Source organism: Helicoverpa zea, chromosome 10, assembly GCF_022581195.2.
Source record: "Helicoverpa zea isolate HzStark_Cry1AcR chromosome 10, ilHelZeax1.1, whole genome shotgun sequence".
Lineage (NCBI taxonomy): Eukaryota > Metazoa > Arthropoda > Insecta > Lepidoptera > Noctuidae > Helicoverpa > Helicoverpa zea.
The window spans coordinates 6,156,387-6,174,705 of NC_061461.1; the positions used below are offsets into that span (position 1 = coordinate 6,156,387).

The window sequence follows — 18,319 nt, forward strand, 5'->3', positions numbered from 1 at the left end:
CTATTCAGACTTGCTCACAAAGTGTTCCATATAATGTATCGAAATTCGAACGGTAATGAATGTGAGTTTTCAACATGGGTGAAAATGCCCATAAACTATTTTTTCAGGCCTGGATCTGCCCCTGCACGAAGCCCTAAAAAGGCCTATATAGGAAAAGCGTATAGCGTATAATTCAAATAAGTTTTTTTTTCGCAGCAAATTTATTTCTATAACCAGCTAAAATATGATGAAAAATATATTTTTTTGCCAACATCGTTTTGTTGGTTTCAGTTTCGTTTGTCTAAAATAGTCGATTATTGCTTGGGTGTATTGGTACGTAGTCGAATAACTTTTGACGGCTTGATATATTTTCACGTATATTGACGTGAAAGCTACTCAATACTATCGTATAATAATTCGCCACCGCCAGATATATTTGATGATGAGAAGTGTACTTGTGTGAATAAAGTATTATTTTAATTTTCAAATCATGTTAAAGGTCTGTTTTGTAAAATTGTCTTACGTGATATATCTTAAAAGTGTTACATCGTGATAAAAGTGTTCATGGCTTTTCTTTTACAGGATAAAGGACAAGTCACTTTTGAGGATAAATGGCCTGCTATGCGGCCAATAGTCTTGAAACTTCTCAAGCAGGAGCCAGTTACGCAAACAGAATGGCAAGATCTCTTTGGTTCTGTTCATTCTGTATGCTTATGGGACGAGAGAGGGCCATATAAGCTAAGGGATGCTTTGCAGCAGGATATAATGATGTATATAAAACAGGCTCAAAACCGCGTACTGGCTCAGCGGGAAGACCAAGCCCTTCTCAAGGCTTACATCGCAGAATGGGGAAAGTTTTTTACTCAGTGCAACTATTTACCAACTCCTTTTCGACAGTTAGAAAACTCTATCAACAATGTAAGCAAGGTTGCTAGTTCTAATGCATCCAGTACTCAAAAAAAGAATAACAACAACAATATTGAGGATAGTTTGGTCAGGAAACTAATGTTAGACTCATGGAATCAAAGCATCTTTGTGGATATTAAACAGAGATTGCAAGATTCTGCAATGAAGCTTGTACAAGCTGAACGTAATGGTGAATCTTTTGACTCACAATTGGTCATTGGTGTAAGGGAATCTTATGGTAAGTCAAATTCACCTACATTTTCACAAGTATTTGCGAGTTTGCACACCCTTTGCTAGTCTGATCTAGTGCATTATCAATAATTAGTTTTTAATTAATTTGTTTACAGTTAATTTGTGCTCTAACTCTGTGGATAAACTTCAAATATACAGAGAAAATTTTGAAGCTGCCTACATGCAAGCAACAGAAGAGTTTTACAAACTAAAAGCTAGTGAACAATTGTTGGCTAATGGAGTCCAATCTTACATGAAGTATGCTGATCAACGTCTGAAGGAAGAAGAAGCTCGAGCCCATAGATACTTGGAGCCAGGAAGTGGCAGTGTGGCAGCACTTACACAGTGTTGTGAGAAGGTTTTAATTGGAGAACACCTTCCCACACTACTTGCAGAGAGTGCACCTTTGATAAAAGCTGGTCAAACAGAAAAATTACAACTTATGTTCCGTTTACTTGACAGAGTCCCAGAAGGAGTTACACCAATTTTAAGAGATCTAGAGGCACACATAGTGTCTGCAGGATTGGCTGATATGGTTGCTTCAGCAGATATTATCACTTCTGATTCAGAAAAATATGTTGAACGCTTATTAGATTTGTTCAAACGGTTTAGCTCCTTAGCTAAAGATGCATTTCTGGATGATCCAAGGTTTTTAACAGCTAGAGACAAGGCTTACAAATGTGTTGTAAATGATACCACAGTTTTTAAGTTGGAGCTACCATCTTCTGCTCTAATAAGGGGCAGCAAAGGCACAGCACCTGAGAGTAAATGCCCAGAGCTCCTAGCAAACTACTGTGACATGTTGCTAAGGAAGACTCCACTAAGTAAACGTTTAACAAGTGAACAGATAGAATCCAGGTTAAGAGATGTACTTTTAGTTCTAAAGTATATAGAAAACAAGGATGTCTTTATGAGATATCACAAAGCACATTTGACTCGAAGGTTAATATTAGATTCTAGTGCAGATTCTGAGAAGGAAGAGGACATGGTGGAGTGGTTGAGAGAGGTGGGTATGCCCGCAGACTATGTAAACAAATTGGCTCGAATGTTTCAAGATATTAAGGTCAGTGAAGATCTTAATACTCAGTTTAGAGCAGACACTACTCGTCATGATGCTATAAATATAAAAATACTCAATGCTGGAGCATGGGCCCGTGGATCTGAAAGAGTTACTGTTAGCCTTCCATTAGAGTTAGAAGACTATATACCTGAAGTTGAAGACTTTTACAAGAAGAAACATTCAGGGCGAAAGTTACAGTGGTATCATCATATGAGCAATGGTACAATCACTTTTGCTAATTCTGTTGGTAGATTCGATTTGGATGTTACTACATTTCAAATGGCAGTCTTGTTTGCATGGAATCAAAGACCGATGGAGAAAATAAGTTACGAAAACTTAAGACTTGCCACTGAGCTCCCTGATCCAGAATTAAGGAGGACTTTATGGTCCCTTGTTGCATTTCCAAAACTGAAAAGGCAGTTACTGTGTTATGAACCAGCAGTTCAGAATCCTAAGGATTTTACAGAGAACACAACATTCTGGGTAAATCAAGAATTTGCCCTAATCAAAAATGGTAAACCTCAACGTAGAGGCAAAATAAACTTGATTGGCAGGTTACAATTGAGTACTGAGAGATCTCAAATAGAAGATAATCATTCCATTGTTCAACTTCGGATATTAAGGACTCAAGAAGCCATCATAAAGATACTGAAAATGAGAAAACGAATTACAAATACTGCTCTCCAGGTAAGGATTATAAAAAAATAAAATAGTAAAACTATACGAAATATTTTAGGATATCAGGAGACAGAGAATAGTAGATAAATTGCCAAACTGAAATACATCAGTTGAGTAACTTGCTATGGGGGTAAAATAATATGCACTAGTTTCCTAAACTTCGATATCGGTATTTGTTTCTTGATTTTGATCATTGTTTTGATTATAGAGCCACAAAACATTTTTCAAAATATCGCGGATTTTGTTTGTGTAGTAGTTTTAGTAGAGGGCCGCTGCAGGTCTGGATTGTGGACGTGTTTTTGAGTCATACTACATATATTTATCTGTCATGTATTGCCAATCTTTCAAACGGTAGTAGAATCCTAAATTTACGGGGGTAACTAGGTTTATTGTGAAAACGTAAGACAAACCTTGCTCAGTTTCACATTAACATTACTTACTAAAAAATATAAACTTTTTTCAGAGTGAATTGGTTGAGATTTTGAAGAACATGTTCTTGCCCTCGAAGAAGATGATCAAGGAACAACTGGAATGGCTCATTGAACACAAATATATGCGACGAGATGACGAGGATATCAACACTTTTATATATATGGCCTAAAATTCATTATTGCAAGCATAAATGATCAAAAATCAAATAAATTGTTTACCCAGAAAATGTTTCTCTCTAAATGAACTCACTTTTCAATTATTTTATAGGTAGTCTAGTTTAATTGAAATTAAATAATAATTTTATTTACATTTATATTTGCTTTTATTAAATACATATATAATAGTTCAATGTATAAAAGTAAAATACATAACATTAATTCTTTGCCGGCTCGATTGTCTCTCCACCTTGAATTTGACCCCAGCCGATCAATCTGAAATAAATAGATATATGTATTATGGCGAATAGTAAAATGTCTTTAAATGCTAGAAAACCGTGTTTTATAAGTATAGCTAGTTTACCCTCAGTAGTACATAGGCATTTCGCCTTCCTAATCTCTGTCACATGCACAAAGTGTGTGCTCAGCAGAAACTATCTAATCTGAATTGACTGAGTTTTTTGGACAAAATTTGATTTTAATCATAAATACTAAACTAAAACAGATCATATAGGTATATGTTGATGTCAAAATGTCCTGACCTCCAATGATTTTCAACTCTCCTGCTGAGGGCTACTTTTTCTCCAATTTCGGTGCACACAGGGTTGGTGAGGGCAATTTTAGCTAAATCGGCCTTGGTAGCGATTACCCTTCCACCTGTGCTCAAAGATCCAATGTTGACCAACAAGACCTGGAAGTAACAAATAAGTATCAAATACCCTTCAATCTTCCTTTATTATTGAAAGTTGGATGTTATGATACATACTTCGTTCTTAGTTAGTTTTTGTACTTTGGCGGCTTTCTTGTCACCTTCTGTACGTACACCAAGTAAACGTTTCAATAAGTAGTATGAAACTTCAAGCTTCACAAAAATTCCCGGTAGAGCACCAACAGCACCAAGGACCTGTGAAAAGTATATTATAAATTAAAATATACATAATTCCCGAAGCCGCGGGTGGAAGTAGTAAAATATAATCCTGGCAATATTTGTAAGTATTATGATATAGTAGACCTACCTGTCCGACAAGTCTGTCAGCACGACAGAGGGTAGGTTCAATTTTGGTTCCTACTCCGATGAGACCTCCAGGCACGGCGTATTGAAGCTCGTTTTGTTCCGCGAATAGTGACACGATGCGGGAGAAGATGGGGCGGCAAGTCAGTTTGCCGTCAGCGTCCTTACTTACAAGACCTGGTCGGACCTGGTGAAATGAAAACAGTTAAAAAAGACGGTAATAAGGTAATTGACTAATTTTTTAAACTAAATTTTTCTATCTAATGCAATGGTATTCCGAATCAGAACTAAAAATAAAGAGGTTTTCACACACATTTAGAAATAAGTAATTGTTATGTATTTTTTTCTTATTTCTTATGTGCAACAAAGACGTGTCTACTACATATTCCCATATGGGGCACACTAATTTTAAGAACATCAGGTATTTTTTCGGTGCCTTGTTTTTAAATATTCTACAAAATCAAACACTGGCTACTACCCTTTTAATTTAAATAATTGTCGTAAGCTCTAGTTACCTCGATTTCCATTCCAACAGTAAGTACACCCTGCAGAATGGAGCCACCAGCGACACCTCCCCTGAGGTCGTCTACTTCGCAACCAGGTTTGTTCACATCGAAAGAACGGATGACAATCATCCGAGGTGGTGACGTGAAGTCTCTCAGAGGCACCGGAATTTTCTTCGTGATATATTCACATAACACCTGGAAGTATTCAACAGTTGTAAATGAGGCTGTATCGAGGGACCTATCATAGCGCATATTTAGCTTGTTTTTGGTGAGTGCTGACCGTACGTCCCGACCGATTCACATACAAAATCACGTGCGTACCGTCAGCGTAGCTGTGTGCGCTTTCATAGACTTGCACAGATATAGCTACACATATTGCGAGCACTGTTTCCAGCCTGAGTGTTTTTCTGTGTCCGTCGGTAAGACCGATGTTGTTACAAAGTTATGGGTATTTGAGCATTCGAACGGTTGTGAACACTACGCGTCTACGCAACTAGACAATGGATTTTCTTTAAGATGATGTGGTTTTACTAACTAATAACTTACCTCGATATTATACTTCAACTGAGCAGATATGGGTATGATAGGTGCTCCTTCAGCGACAGTGCCTTGTACGAATTTGACGATTTGTTCATGTTGCTCTTTAGCTTGGCCCTCCTTTACCAAGTCTATCTTATTTTGCAGTATGAGTATATGTTTCAGTTTCATAATCTCGATGGCTGCCAAGTGTTCACTGGTTTGTGGCTGAGGGCAAGACTCGTTTCCTAAACAAAGCAGAGTTATTATCATAAGCTCAGCGAAATTATTTCTAGCTGGCTAGCCAATAAGGTTATAGGTAGTCAAAGGCCTGGTAGTCTGACCAGTCCCACAAGAGGTATTGTGGTGCCTGGGTAACTAGGTCGAGGAGCTCAGATGAGCCGTCGCTCCGTAGTCCTCCACAGCGGCATCTAGCTAGACTGAAGGCCAACCCCAACGCAGTTACGGAAAGGTTAGCCAGATAAAGATGTTATCTATACTAATATTATAAAGAGGAAAACTTTGTTTGTTTGTTTGGTTGTAATGGATAAACTCAAAAACTACTGGACCGATTTTAAATATTCTTTCACCATTAGAAAGATATATTATCTGCGAGTAACATAGGCTATATTTTATCCCGGTGCGGGCAGTAGCTCCCACGGGACGCGGGTGAAACCGCAGGAAAACGGCTAGTGCCTAGATATAATGTGTGATTTTTGTGTAAAATTTACCTGCGATTAAAAGCAAAGCGGCGTCCATGACCGCGGCACCGTTAAGCATGGTTGCCATAAGGATGTCGTGCCCGGGGCAGTCGACGAAGCTCACGTGACGCACCAACTGGAACCGCCCCGTGCAAGCCGGTCTCAGACAGGGGAAGCTATCGTCCTTTGACGAACCTCCCGATATGAAGCTCGTCGGTCGCGGACATTTTGGATTGTCACATTTGTAGATTTTCGCATTAGCGTAACCTTAAATACAATAAATAATATTTAAGTGTATGTTTGTGATGGCAAAAGAGGACTTTTCATGTTGACACGATTGTGTCCGACATCTACCGTATGCTTAGAACTTGATCGAATACAAAAATCTGTAGTAGCGTGTGCACGGCTGCCCTGAAGCCACGGGAATTCAAAAAATATTGAGTGTTAAAAAAACACATTCATGGGTTCCAATAATTCAGGTCAGGATGTACTTTTCTGTGTAGAAAATATTGGATAGGACATAGTATCTAATACTAAAAAAACATTCACATGCACATAAATAAGAATGATGTTATGGGTATTTAAACTTTATTCAATTAAACTATAACAAAAATGGAAAATCTTTATAAAGAACTAATTACTATGTCATTTTACTTACAATACAGTTCAAATGTTATTCAATTTATAACTAAATGTTGAAGCAAAATAATTCAGTACAATAACATGTTTGTACTTAACAATTTCTTACCTAACCATAAACCTACATAACTATACTGTCAATATGTAACATGGATAAAGAATCCTTACTCCTCTCTCTATAATACTTATACGTACTGTTGTATAAAAATAAGGCATACTATCAGCACCTTCAAATCTTTTAGCAGGCATAATTCATAACCAATTCAAATACATGTTTCAGAAGGCTGGTATAATAACCATCATGATTAGGACACAAGATTTAAGAATTTCAGATGATGTAAACAAATAATTGTGATGCATGTTTATTTTTAAACAGGAATTCTATGATTTTTTCAAAGAGTTTCACAGAATTCTTTGGTACAAGGCTGACATAGAATGATGAGATTCCTTCTAATTTGAAACCTGCCCAAATACTGGAGTTCATATCTAACACAATTTTAAAATCCTAAACTCAAAACAAATATTTGCGACATTTTAAAGCACCACACTTGCATTCAGTAAGATTTCTTAGCATTGCTCTATTTTGCTGTTGGATTTCAAATCTTGACTTTACAGGGGACACTGGGTTGATACCTGTGGTAGCTTCAGAACCACTCGGTATCTCATTATCATAGGAACTATCTTTACTAATAGAAGAACTGTTTGTATCAGCATCATCATTGTCAGAAGCTTTTTGCAAATAATCAAAGCAGAGCTCTTCTCCAGGTTCTATGTCACGGGTGGCAAATAAAGCCAACATAGGCAGATTAGGATCAAGACAATCTGCCCACACGGCCCAAACACCTAAGTTAGGGTCACAGGAATGATTTATGAAATGTGAGACATTTCCCAGATGAGCTGCATCCACTACGTAGGGATTTTCAACAGAGTTAAAATCCAAATCAAACAAATATGTTAGCCCATTAGCATCATATTCTCTTCCTCGTTTCTCAGCTTCCTCAAATGTTATAACCTCTCCCACATACTGACAAAGAAACTGCCCCTGTCTTATTTTTTGTTCTGTTTTAACTCCCCATCCACATCCATTGGAGGTTCGGAAAATACTTAATTTAATATTTCGTCCTCCTTGTACCACGCGATTGCAGCAGTCTGATGAGCATTTACATGCTTTATTACATTCGTAAATGGGAGTACCGGGAGCAACTCGAAGCCTTTTATTGGCTGTATAGGCAAACAAACCAGCTTGCATACCACAACATGTCTTAGAGCGACAGTTACAGGCTGTGCATTCACATCCTATGGGTGGATCATCAGGAATTGTGACACCACTACCAGGTATGCTTTGATTAATGTAGGTAAAATTTTCTGGTGGTCCAGCTAGGTCAAAATTATTCTCTACAAGAAGTTTTTTAGATTTATCTACTTGGTTTATATGTTCTTCCCACTTTCGTAATTTCATCAATTGCTGACATCGTCTTCTGGATACAACATACAGTTGTAAAATATCTCTAGTTTCTTGTACAAGTTCTGTGGCAAAACTTTCATACTGTTCAGATAAAATTATCATTGAAAGTAATTTTAATGTTAAGCTATCTTTTAATTTCACAATATCATTGCTTTCTATTTCATCAAACCTTTTCAAAAGATTTTCTTCACTCAGCAGGTTATCAAATGAAATTTCATTTTTCAATTGATCCATTTTACTACAATGTCTTAATTCTTCATCAGAAAGAAATTGTTTGAGAATACTTGGGCAGTTGTCAAGATGTTCAATAGGCTCCCATGTGTTTTCACTATCTGGCCATCCCTTCCATTTTATGTAAAAATATTCTTTGCCATGTTCAAATTTAAGTTCAAGGATTTTTTCAATAATGAATTCTTCAGAATCCTTTCTGTTTTTCTTTTGTTTTTTAGGGGCTGGTGCATCTTCATCTTCAGAATCAGCACAAAAGTTTCTCTTTTTGGATCTCTTCAACTTTTCAAAGAATAAATTTTCATCCCTCTCATCAGCTCTTTCACGAAACATTTTAACAACCGAGTCGGACAGGCGCTCTGCAACATACCATGTGTTTTTATTAAATTAGATCAACTATATTAATCTTATAAGACCAACAATTAATAACATTTTACTCTCAGGAATATGCCATAGTATATTTCACATGGTATCTTGCTTAGCATCTGAACAATTTATTAATGGTAACTCGCCTTACATAACTACTATTTATGCAAAGAAATATAACAATACAAATTAAAAATATTTGGTTAATTTTTAAAATTACCTTTTGAATAAAAAAATTGATTAATTACCCAGCTATGGTAAGGTGAAAAAAAAAAGGATTACAAAGAACTTCAACAACCAAATTGTAATTAGATAAGTCAAGTTTATTTTTGTTAAGAGTAATAAATACGTAGTAAAGATACATATACATACCAAGCTTGATAGTAATATTCCTTTCTAATTCATTTTTGAATCTGACAGTCTGCACTCCTGAAATTGCCTTGACTACAGTTGACTTGCCATGAGCTACGTGACCAATGGTGCCAATGTTTATTGTCGCCTGCCTCGATATAACTTCAGGAGAAAGAGCTGATAGTTTGGTAACATCCTGAAAATCAAAATAATATTTTTATGGAACTTCAAATGAAGATTTTCCGGGAAAAACTGGGGCCCGTATTTTCGGAAATAAGTACAAGTACATACTTTCTAGGACAGTGCATGTGTTAAATTATGTATAGGTTAAGATAATATAAATGATTTTATTGACAATACTGAATAACGATTCATGGGAGTAAGCAAAATTAAGATAAAGTATGTTGTACTTCATGTTATATTTCAATATTTTAACTCACCAATTTGGTTAGGTCTTGCTGATGCAAGTTTGACTGAGCACTTCGCCCTTCATTCGAAGCCATAATTGTGGTTTTAATTCACTTAAAAGATGCAATAATGTATTTAGAGATACAGATAGTTATATCCGATGAAGATTTAAAACATTGAAATATTAAATTGGTCCTAAAATTAGGAAAATCCGCTAACGTAGGCAACGAATTTTAACCAGTGTTGCCACCTTGGATTTTTATAAAGCGCTAGGTCAAAAGTAAAATGTCGCCAGATTTTACAAACTTGGAAAACGAAAAAAACACCAAATAACGCTATATTATTGCATTGAAATTATCACATTCAAGAAAATTTTTAACGAAGGAGTATGTTGTATGTACGTGCCAAAATTCGACAAAAATATAATATTCTCTACAGCACAAAATTTATTTTAAAAATTATATTTAGTACATAATCTAGAAGCAATGAAATAAAACAACATAACTATGTTGATTTGTTATTAATTTGTAAATAATCAGTACAATATGAATTAAGACTTAAGAGGAACAAATAATACAATTAAAATTAAAATTCAAGGTTATCAAATGTTATATCTTCCATAACATCATCATAATTCACAGAGGCCGAAACTACTGCCGATGACGTCGACGTGGATGCAAATGTTGTTGCTTGTGGTTGATTTTTAAAAGTGTACTTAGTGTTTTTTCCAATAGCTGCAATGACATCGCTTGGTAATTCGTAATTGTAACATTTTGCATCAGTAACTTTTAATCTATTTCTGATAAAAATTATCGCATTTAGAAGAGGACCAGCCATCTTGTTCCGTAGTTTATTTTTTACGATGTTCATGACACTGAAAATTCTTTCGATACCTGCATTAGATTGGGGTAAAGATAACGATGATATGGCAAGATCAACTAGTTCTGCAAAGTCATTTATACCCGCTGCGTTTCGGTAATCATCTGCCTCAACCCAAAATTTTATAACATCGTTTGTATTTTTCCATTGGACAAAACAGATATTGTGCCACTGATTCAATATCTTGTCAATGTCACTAGCAGTATAGCCAAGTTCTTTAGCTAGTTCTGAAATGGAATTATCCTTACCTTGGCGGAGTATTATCTCTGGGTCTAATTTTGACATCGATTCCAGCACATTGTAATTGGTCGGCAGTCTTTGTTGAATTTCCTTGGCTAGCTTTACATTAAACTCAATACAGCGACGTTTTATGACTAATATAGTGTCAGCTGTTAACGATGTTTTTCCTTGCTCCGATTCAAAGAGGTAGCCCATGTATGGGACCGGGTTAAGGTGTCGGTCGATATCAATATTTAAAAAATCCTTATCTGTAATAGCTGCATTCGGTAACAGAATCCTGTTGCAAACTGAACGTAATAGTGTAATCAGCACATTTAATAATTTAAGAGGATTTGCACTTTCGCTTTCAAAGCTTTTCAATGCGATCTGCACATCGTTTAGTACACTTTTCAAAAATAGCAAATATAAATAACTTGATTCATCCTTGTATATAGAATATAATAGATCTGCAGTGTAACATCGATCTCTCATAAGCCCAAAATGTAAAGTCAGTTCTTTCCACTGTGCCAGAATTCTTTGCACCGCTGGTTCAATGGATAACCAGCGTGTGTCACATACCTGCAAAATTTTTAAAGGTGCTTCACCACAATTAATAGTTTCGTAAATTTCATGATATTCATTTTTACGTTTTGTTGAGTGGGCAAACCAATTGTACGTTTCTCTAATCAAGAATTCAATATTTATTGGTAGCGTATGTTCTGAAGCGTGAGATACAGCAAGTTGTAAAGAGTGGCAAGTGCATCTGATAAGAATTAAATTAGGTATATCATTTTTCAGGATTTTATACACTCCATTATTAATTCCAGTCATGACTGACGCATTGTCTGTTCCCAATCCAATCATTTTATTTTTATTTAATCCATATTTTTGTAAGCAAGAAAGAAGGGCTTTAACAATACCAACTGCATCGCTGGTTTCAAGTTGTTCTAGAGCCAGAAACGAAGAAACTACTTTTTTTAGTTTTCTACTGAAATACCTGATTACAATACCAAGTTGCTTGCTCGTGCTGATGTCAGTTGATTCATCAATGATAAGACTATATTTTTGCTGTCCTATATCCTTTATTAGTTCTTCAGTAAAATGTGGTGCCAAGACATTTTTTATAACTTCAGTACACTTAGTACGATGCATTTTTAAGTCGTCCGTTGCTTTTGAGTCAGGGAAAGCCAATTTCACTAAATCTGTTAGATGATCAATACAGGAAACTGAGCTATGTTCAGTAATGTAAAGCGCGAGCATTCCTTCAGCTTTGCGCGATTTTAGGTTGGAAATCTTCTCACTATCGGGCTTGAATTGTAAAATCTGGTTGCCAGATATCACTTGCATTTTTTGTTTGTGCTTCTTTGTTTCAGCATGTCTTCTCAAGTCTACCAATTTTGCTAATAATTCTGCCTTACAATATGTGCAAAAAGCCTTCGTATCATCACCAGGTAAAGGTTTAAGCCAGGATTTGAATTCGTCATGAGATTCCCACTCCTTTCTATATTTTTGTGCATAGTTTTTTTTCTTGGATGGAAATTCCATTATTGGATATTATTGAGCGTCACGACTTCACACACTGTGACCTTTTAAAAACGACTTGATCAAACTTTTCGCGTTTTCGACAGCGCGAACTAAATTCAAGACATAGAATGACAAGATTCACAGAAAACATTAGCAAACGACTGCGCTAAGGGATTCCCCGGTCAAAGAGTAAGCATAGAACAATATGAAATTCTGACTGTGCTTAGGGATTTCCCGGCCATAGAGTAAGTAGAGAATAATGGTGGGTAAAAATGTGTTGCCAGATTTCGTACTGAAAAAACCCCTAAAAACCACTAAAAAGAATAAAAACGCCATGGTTTTTAAAAATACCACTAAAGGCTTTCAAAAACCGCTAGTTCTGGTGGAAAAACCACCAAGGTGGCAACACTGATTTTAACCAGACGAAGATGTCGCGCAGACAGCATAGCGTGCAAAATAGTGAGTTTACCAGAGACTAAAAAAATATTTTAGTCGATTTCATATTATTCATCAATGGGGTTGTTGTCTTAAAATAAATAGGATTTTAAAGTAAAAACAAATTATATGGGTTAGATTGAATAATACTTAGGTTCAGTTTAACTACAATCATATAATAAAAACCAGCCAAGTGCGAGTCGGACTCGCGCACGTAGGGTTCCGTACCATCCAAACTAATATTCTACATATTTATGGATATCGAGCAAAATTGAGCAAAAAATCACGTTTTTTGTATGGGAGCCCCCCGAAATATTTATTTTATTCTAGTTTTCAGTATTTGTTGTTAAAGCGGCAACAGAAATACATCATCTGTGAAAATTTCAACTCTCTAACTATCACGGTTCATGAGATACAGCCTGGTGACAGACGGACGGACGGACAGAGGACCGAAAGCAATAGGGTCCCGTTTTACCCTTTGGGTACGGAACCCTAAAAACATAAAAATTAAGCACGATTTGTTCTTTAGACTGCTGTGAACGCTGAAAGTCAGTCGGAACTGGTTGAAATTATTATGAAAATCATCTTCATCTTGTTCTAATGCCTTGAGGGGCATTTTTTATCTTCAATGTAGTATAAATGGGCTTCTAGTTTAGTTTTATCTATTTCTTAAGTTCACTAAGAAACCTCACTAGCACAGTGTCACTAAATGTCAACGACATCGAAATTCAAGCGGTCAAAGTTATGTCAAATGATCCAATGTTTTGTCATTTCTGTCATCATTATTCATTATTGTCATTTGAATCTGTCAATAAATAAATTTTTGGATCGTTAGTTACCGCATTAGAAGAAAAATTCTATCAAAATCAATACAAATGTGATAGGGATTTGTACTTTGATATACTTGGAATCTGAACATCATGATAGTCAAAAACGAGGATATGCAGGAACACACTAAAAGGTTACGGTTCAAATCTATAACCAATTCACAAAATTCGTCCGGCGATGTGAGTTTTGATAAAGGAGTGAAGGAAACGAAATATAAAGGTAAAATACTAGATTTTGAGACAACTTTGTGGGGTACAATGAGGCGCAATGAATCCGACAAACTTTAAAATTGTTAATTTCAGATGCTGAGAAGGCAGCCTCCTTATTTGCGTTTTTGCACGTAGAACTAACAAGAGGATATTTATTAGAACATGACGAAGAAAGATTTTCAGCCCGACGAGAAAAAGTATATTCCTTTATTAAAATTCCTCAGGAATTGGAAAAGTTCATGGCCTATGGATTCTTTCAGTGTGCAGACTCCTTGCTGTTTGTTTACACATTCCTTCCACTAAGGTTTATCATGGCCATTTGGACTTTTTTTAGCAGACTTTTCAGGAAGTGTTTCGGGTAAGATATATTTATATTAATTAACATGTAACACATGTATCAATTTTTTTTTTTATTGAAAGCAAATTATTTGGAAGTTTTCCTTTTATTTCAGATTTCATTCAAATTCTCGCAAAAGTATACTGAAACCAGCTGAAACATGTGACATGCTTAAGGGTTTCATTTTAGTCATTTGCAGTATTTTAATGTGCTATATAGATACAAATATGATGTATCATTTAGTGAAGAGTCAGAGTGTCATGAAATTGTATATATTTTACAATATGTTGGAGGTTGGTGACCGTCTGTTCTCAGCTTTTGGCCAGGATACTATTGATGCACTGTTCTGGACAGCTACTGAACCCCGGGATAGAAGGAGGGAACATCTGGGAGTTATACCTCATCTTTTGTTTGCTATGATCTATGTGTGTATCCTTTTCAATCTCTGTAGGAGGTTTGTTTTCAAAGAAAAATCCAATGAGAAACTAGACTTGTTAAGTAAATTTTTTAATTCAAATATTAGGCAACTTATAAACTAGTAATTATTTTAATTTGATATTTTAAGTGTTTATTTCCTTAATGGCATAATTCAGTTCTTCACAGTTTACTGGTGCTGTTTCAAGCTACAACACTGAATGTAGCCTTTAACTCTAATAATAAAAGTCTTCTTATCATAATGATGTCGAACAATGTAAGTATCATTTAGGTATTCATGACTGGCTATATAAGCCTTGGAAACAATGGTTCATTTATTTATTTATAATATGGTTCTACATTCTTTTAATAACAAAAATAATAATTTTATTATGAAAAACACAGATCCAGAGTCACTTTGCATTAATGGCATAGCTTAGTATGAAAAATGTGTAATTATTTTTTTTTATGTTTTGAATGAACTACTTGTTCAAATACTCATGTTGAAATGTATATTTTCATTACTTTGAAACACTTGTTGCTAATGTTCAGTCAAATGAGACTGCTAAATAATAAACATATTGCATGTAACATATCTTAAAACGTTTGGCTTTTAGTTTGTAGAATTAAAAGGCAGTGTCTTCAAGAAGTTTGACAAGAACAATCTCTTCCAAGTGTCATGTAGTGATGTGAGAGAACGGCTGCATCTGTCTGTGCTACTATTTATAGTAGTTCTGCAAACTATGAAGGAGTACATGTGGAGGGAAGAACGATTCTGGATACTTGCACCTGATTGTGTTCTGGTGCTCACTTTTGAGGTCATCATTGATTGGGTCAAGCATGCTTTTATTACCAGGTTATTAGAATTAATAAATTATTTGAGGAGTTATTTTAATAGAAAGCTTTTGCTGTTTATGCCTAGCTAACATCGTCTTTTGTTTATTTGCTGCTCACCTACTGTTGGGCTCCACACTTGTATTAAAAAGATTGGCTATGCCGCGTTTTCACACTAGCGGATTATCCGCCGAGTTTGCACAGGCGGAGCCAAAAATTGAAAATAAGCTGCTTAACGTCATAGTTTTTACAACTATAGTTGACGAGTTTATAATCGAGCGTCAGGTTTTTGCCGCTCTGAATGTGTCATGCATATACGCTCACTTTTGTTAGGCGGGACGAAAATCCGCCAGTGTAAAAGCGCTTAAAATCAGGGTTTCTCACTTTAGTCAGTCAGTTAATAAAACTAATTAAGAAACCATTTATGAATTTCTGTTCTACTGAATTTTTTTTTGTCATTGGTATTTAAACTGAACATGCCTCCCTTCTGTTTTGGTCAGGTTCAATGAGATTCCCTATGGAGTATATAGAGAATATACAGTGAGTTTGGCATACGATGTGGCACAAACCAGGCAGAAGTACGCCTTCAGTGACCACTCAGACTTAGTGGCACGTAGAATGGGCTTTATACCTTTGCCTCTAGGAGTTGTTATTACCAGAGTATTGGTACATGCTGTTAAAGTCGACGGGTGAGTACATAGTTCTAGTAATTCCTCACCAAAATTGCAAGTTGGTAAACACTCTTCTTGCAGAGTATTTAAAGCAGTGTCCTTAATTTTCAGATTTGCCGCAATCTTCTTAATATCCATTGCATATTTGTGCCTTATATCAGTAAGAGTTCTCGTATCGATTGTGATACTTGGAAAAGCTTGTGATTTGATTACACAGCATCAGACGGAGAAAAATGAGAGCTACCACGCTACGCCTAAAAAGTAAGTAAGCTTCAATGCTCAGAAATGTTAAAATCTTTAGATGTTTTCATGAAATTGGAAACATCAATAGGCTAATTACCCTAAACAGCCACACGCACAATCCCAGTTACCAGGTATGCCTCGATTGGCTTCTGACTACTCATAACAACTGTCCAAGATGCACAAACACAGCTATTACACAGGTGTTATAATATGGAAGAAATCGATCTATTTAGCGACGAGCTCCTTTCCTTACATTATTCAACTAAGAATGCCACTTTAGAAGCAAGAAATAATATAACAATCATTTTCAGAGAACAAAAGGATATGACCCCAAAAGACATAGCCTATACTCACAAATCACCGGAAGCTGAGATGCCCCCACCTAAGAAGCCAACACAGTTGAAATTTACGGTTCCTGAAAATGTTATTATGGTATATTTATTTCTTTATACATATAATTATGAGGGCTTCACTAAAGCTTATTGAAATTCAAATGAAACAACATATGTTTATTACTGTGTCTTTTATATTGTTGATCAGAGCGAGCCATTGGTAGACGCGTCAGTTGGTGCCGCGGCGATATTCTCGAACAGCGCGATTGATCTAAATGGCGTGTGCTATTTGAATGACAAAATGAACGCGCAAGTCAAACAAGAGGCCGGTGACTTCCTTGATACTGAAATGGTAAGTTAAGTTTTTATTAAGAAAATGTCCTTAAAATTATTTACAAGAATTTTATTCACAAGTTAACGAAATAATAAGGTTGTTAAAAGACACGACATTTGTTCGAAGAATGTAAAAAAGGTTTTTTTTTGGTTTCTGCTCCTGGCTAGTCAATGAGATAATGAGTGTCCTAAAAGATGATAATGAATAGAGGTATATACAATATTTTATAATAACATCAAATCTGTTGCACATACGCAACATAAAAACGCTGACTTTACTATTATCTACGCGTCTTTTAAAAATGGTTTATTTTTAGGTGGATGTAAGCAGGAGTGCACCGGATATAAAGGCGGCCAGTGTAAGCGCCCAGGCTGAAGTGACGGAGCGGCCGCTGTCCCCCGACGCGGAAGGGCTCAAGCGCCGCTCCGAGTCCGAACCCAATCTTGTGAAAGCCGAAGAACACTACGAGGAGGCCACATAGCACACCCCGTGCTCCATGGTAAACATCCAACTGTAACCTTACGCGGTCTAGTCTACGGTTAAAAAACACATTCGTTCTTTTTATGAAAAGAAATAAAAATGATTCACGATATCTCTCTGATTGTTTATAAGAAAATGTCGAGGATTAGAAACTAGCGTGTTTCGTCTAGATTTGGTTTTTCAGATGTGTGTACTGTTTTATACTAGATTTGACTGGGTTTTATATTTAATATTTTTTTAGATTTTAGATATTTCGTGTTGACAATATTTTAAAAAATGATCTATGCTCGGGTCGTCAGATCCTTACGCGTTATCGGTGAAACAGAGTTTAAGTGAACAAAGCAGATATTTAGTTAAAAGTACCTTGCTTTCTATCACTGATGAATGACGTCGAGTTGTACATTGTTAATATATAAAACAATAAAATTAAACATTTTTCGTGTTGAACATGCATGTTTCTTTTATTTCATACATGGTAGAAAGGAAGTTACATTTTTACACATATTTATACACATAACAGGAAATTAATGACTAGATTGGGCCTAGGACCGCTCAGAAATATATCTTATTTAATATAATTTTTGTAATTATATGTCTTAGACGTAGCCTAAATTACCTTAATCGTTAATTCGGATAGGTAAATGGACGTTATAGCTTAAAATCTAAGACTGATCTAAATTAGGTGCTTAATATATTCAGTTTCTTATATAGCAAATGATATTTATTTATTTGTTGTTTTGTAAAAGTTTTATTAATACAACTAGAACGTTTCATAGTTCCAATATTTACTGTTTTATCATTCCAGCGGTACTAAAATAATGATACCTTAGTGCTAACATACCTATCCAATTGAAGTAAAATAAAAATAGAATAATATTTAACAATCGCTACTTTCAATTCGCCTAATAGAACTTAACTTTAACAATAATACAATTTATTCGTCTTAT

General features: G+C 35.6%; 3 protein-coding genes across 4 annotated transcripts; 2 read left to right on the forward strand and 1 right to left on the reverse strand.

Moving 5' to 3' along the window:
- Positions 1-334: 334 nt before the first annotated feature.
- On the forward strand, positions 335-3,512 carry LOC124633858 (cullin-5). The gene is made up of 4 exons (XM_047169224.1): positions 335-478; positions 562-1,123; positions 1,233-2,863; positions 3,318-3,512. The coding sequence occupies exons 1-4, from the start codon at positions 470-472 to the stop codon at positions 3,453-3,455; spliced, it is 2,340 nt and encodes a 779-aa protein (XP_047025180.1). The 5' UTR covers positions 335-469; the 3' UTR covers positions 3,456-3,512.
- Positions 3,513-3,584: 72 nt separating this feature from the next.
- LOC124633859 (eukaryotic translation initiation factor 2 subunit 3-like) lies at positions 3,585-9,871 on the reverse strand. Of its 2 annotated transcripts, XM_047169226.1 has the most exons (9): positions 9,666-9,871; positions 9,247-9,421; positions 6,207-6,443; positions 5,506-5,723; positions 4,969-5,154; positions 4,458-4,640; positions 4,208-4,345; positions 3,984-4,132; positions 3,585-3,717 (listed from the first exon to the last, which is right to left on the reverse strand). In XM_047169226.1, exons 1-9 carry the CDS (start codon positions 9,726-9,728, stop codon positions 3,660-3,662), a joined length of 1,407 nt encoding a protein of 468 aa, XP_047025182.1. In that variant the 5' UTR covers positions 9,729-9,871; the 3' UTR covers positions 3,585-3,659. The 2 variants fall into 2 exon arrangements, with proteins under 2 accessions (XP_047025182.1, XP_047025181.1); XM_047169225.1 differs by lacking the exons at positions 3,585-3,717; positions 3,984-4,132; positions 4,208-4,345; ... (2 more) ...; positions 5,506-5,723; positions 6,207-6,443 and adding an exon at positions 6,748-8,867.
- A 3,595-nt stretch (positions 9,872-13,466) lies between these two features.
- On the forward strand, positions 13,467-17,823 carry LOC124633690 (protein TAPT1 homolog). Its single transcript, XM_047168993.1, has 10 exons — positions 13,467-13,737; positions 13,821-14,085; positions 14,180-14,493; positions 14,658-14,755; positions 15,096-15,334; positions 15,813-16,001; positions 16,095-16,244; positions 16,538-16,658; positions 16,767-16,910; positions 17,209-17,823. The coding sequence occupies exons 1-10, from the start codon at positions 13,611-13,613 to the stop codon at positions 17,371-17,373; spliced, it is 1,812 nt and encodes a 603-aa protein (XP_047024949.1). The 5' UTR covers positions 13,467-13,610; the 3' UTR covers positions 17,374-17,823.
- The last annotated feature ends 496 nt before the right edge of the window (positions 17,824-18,319 follow it).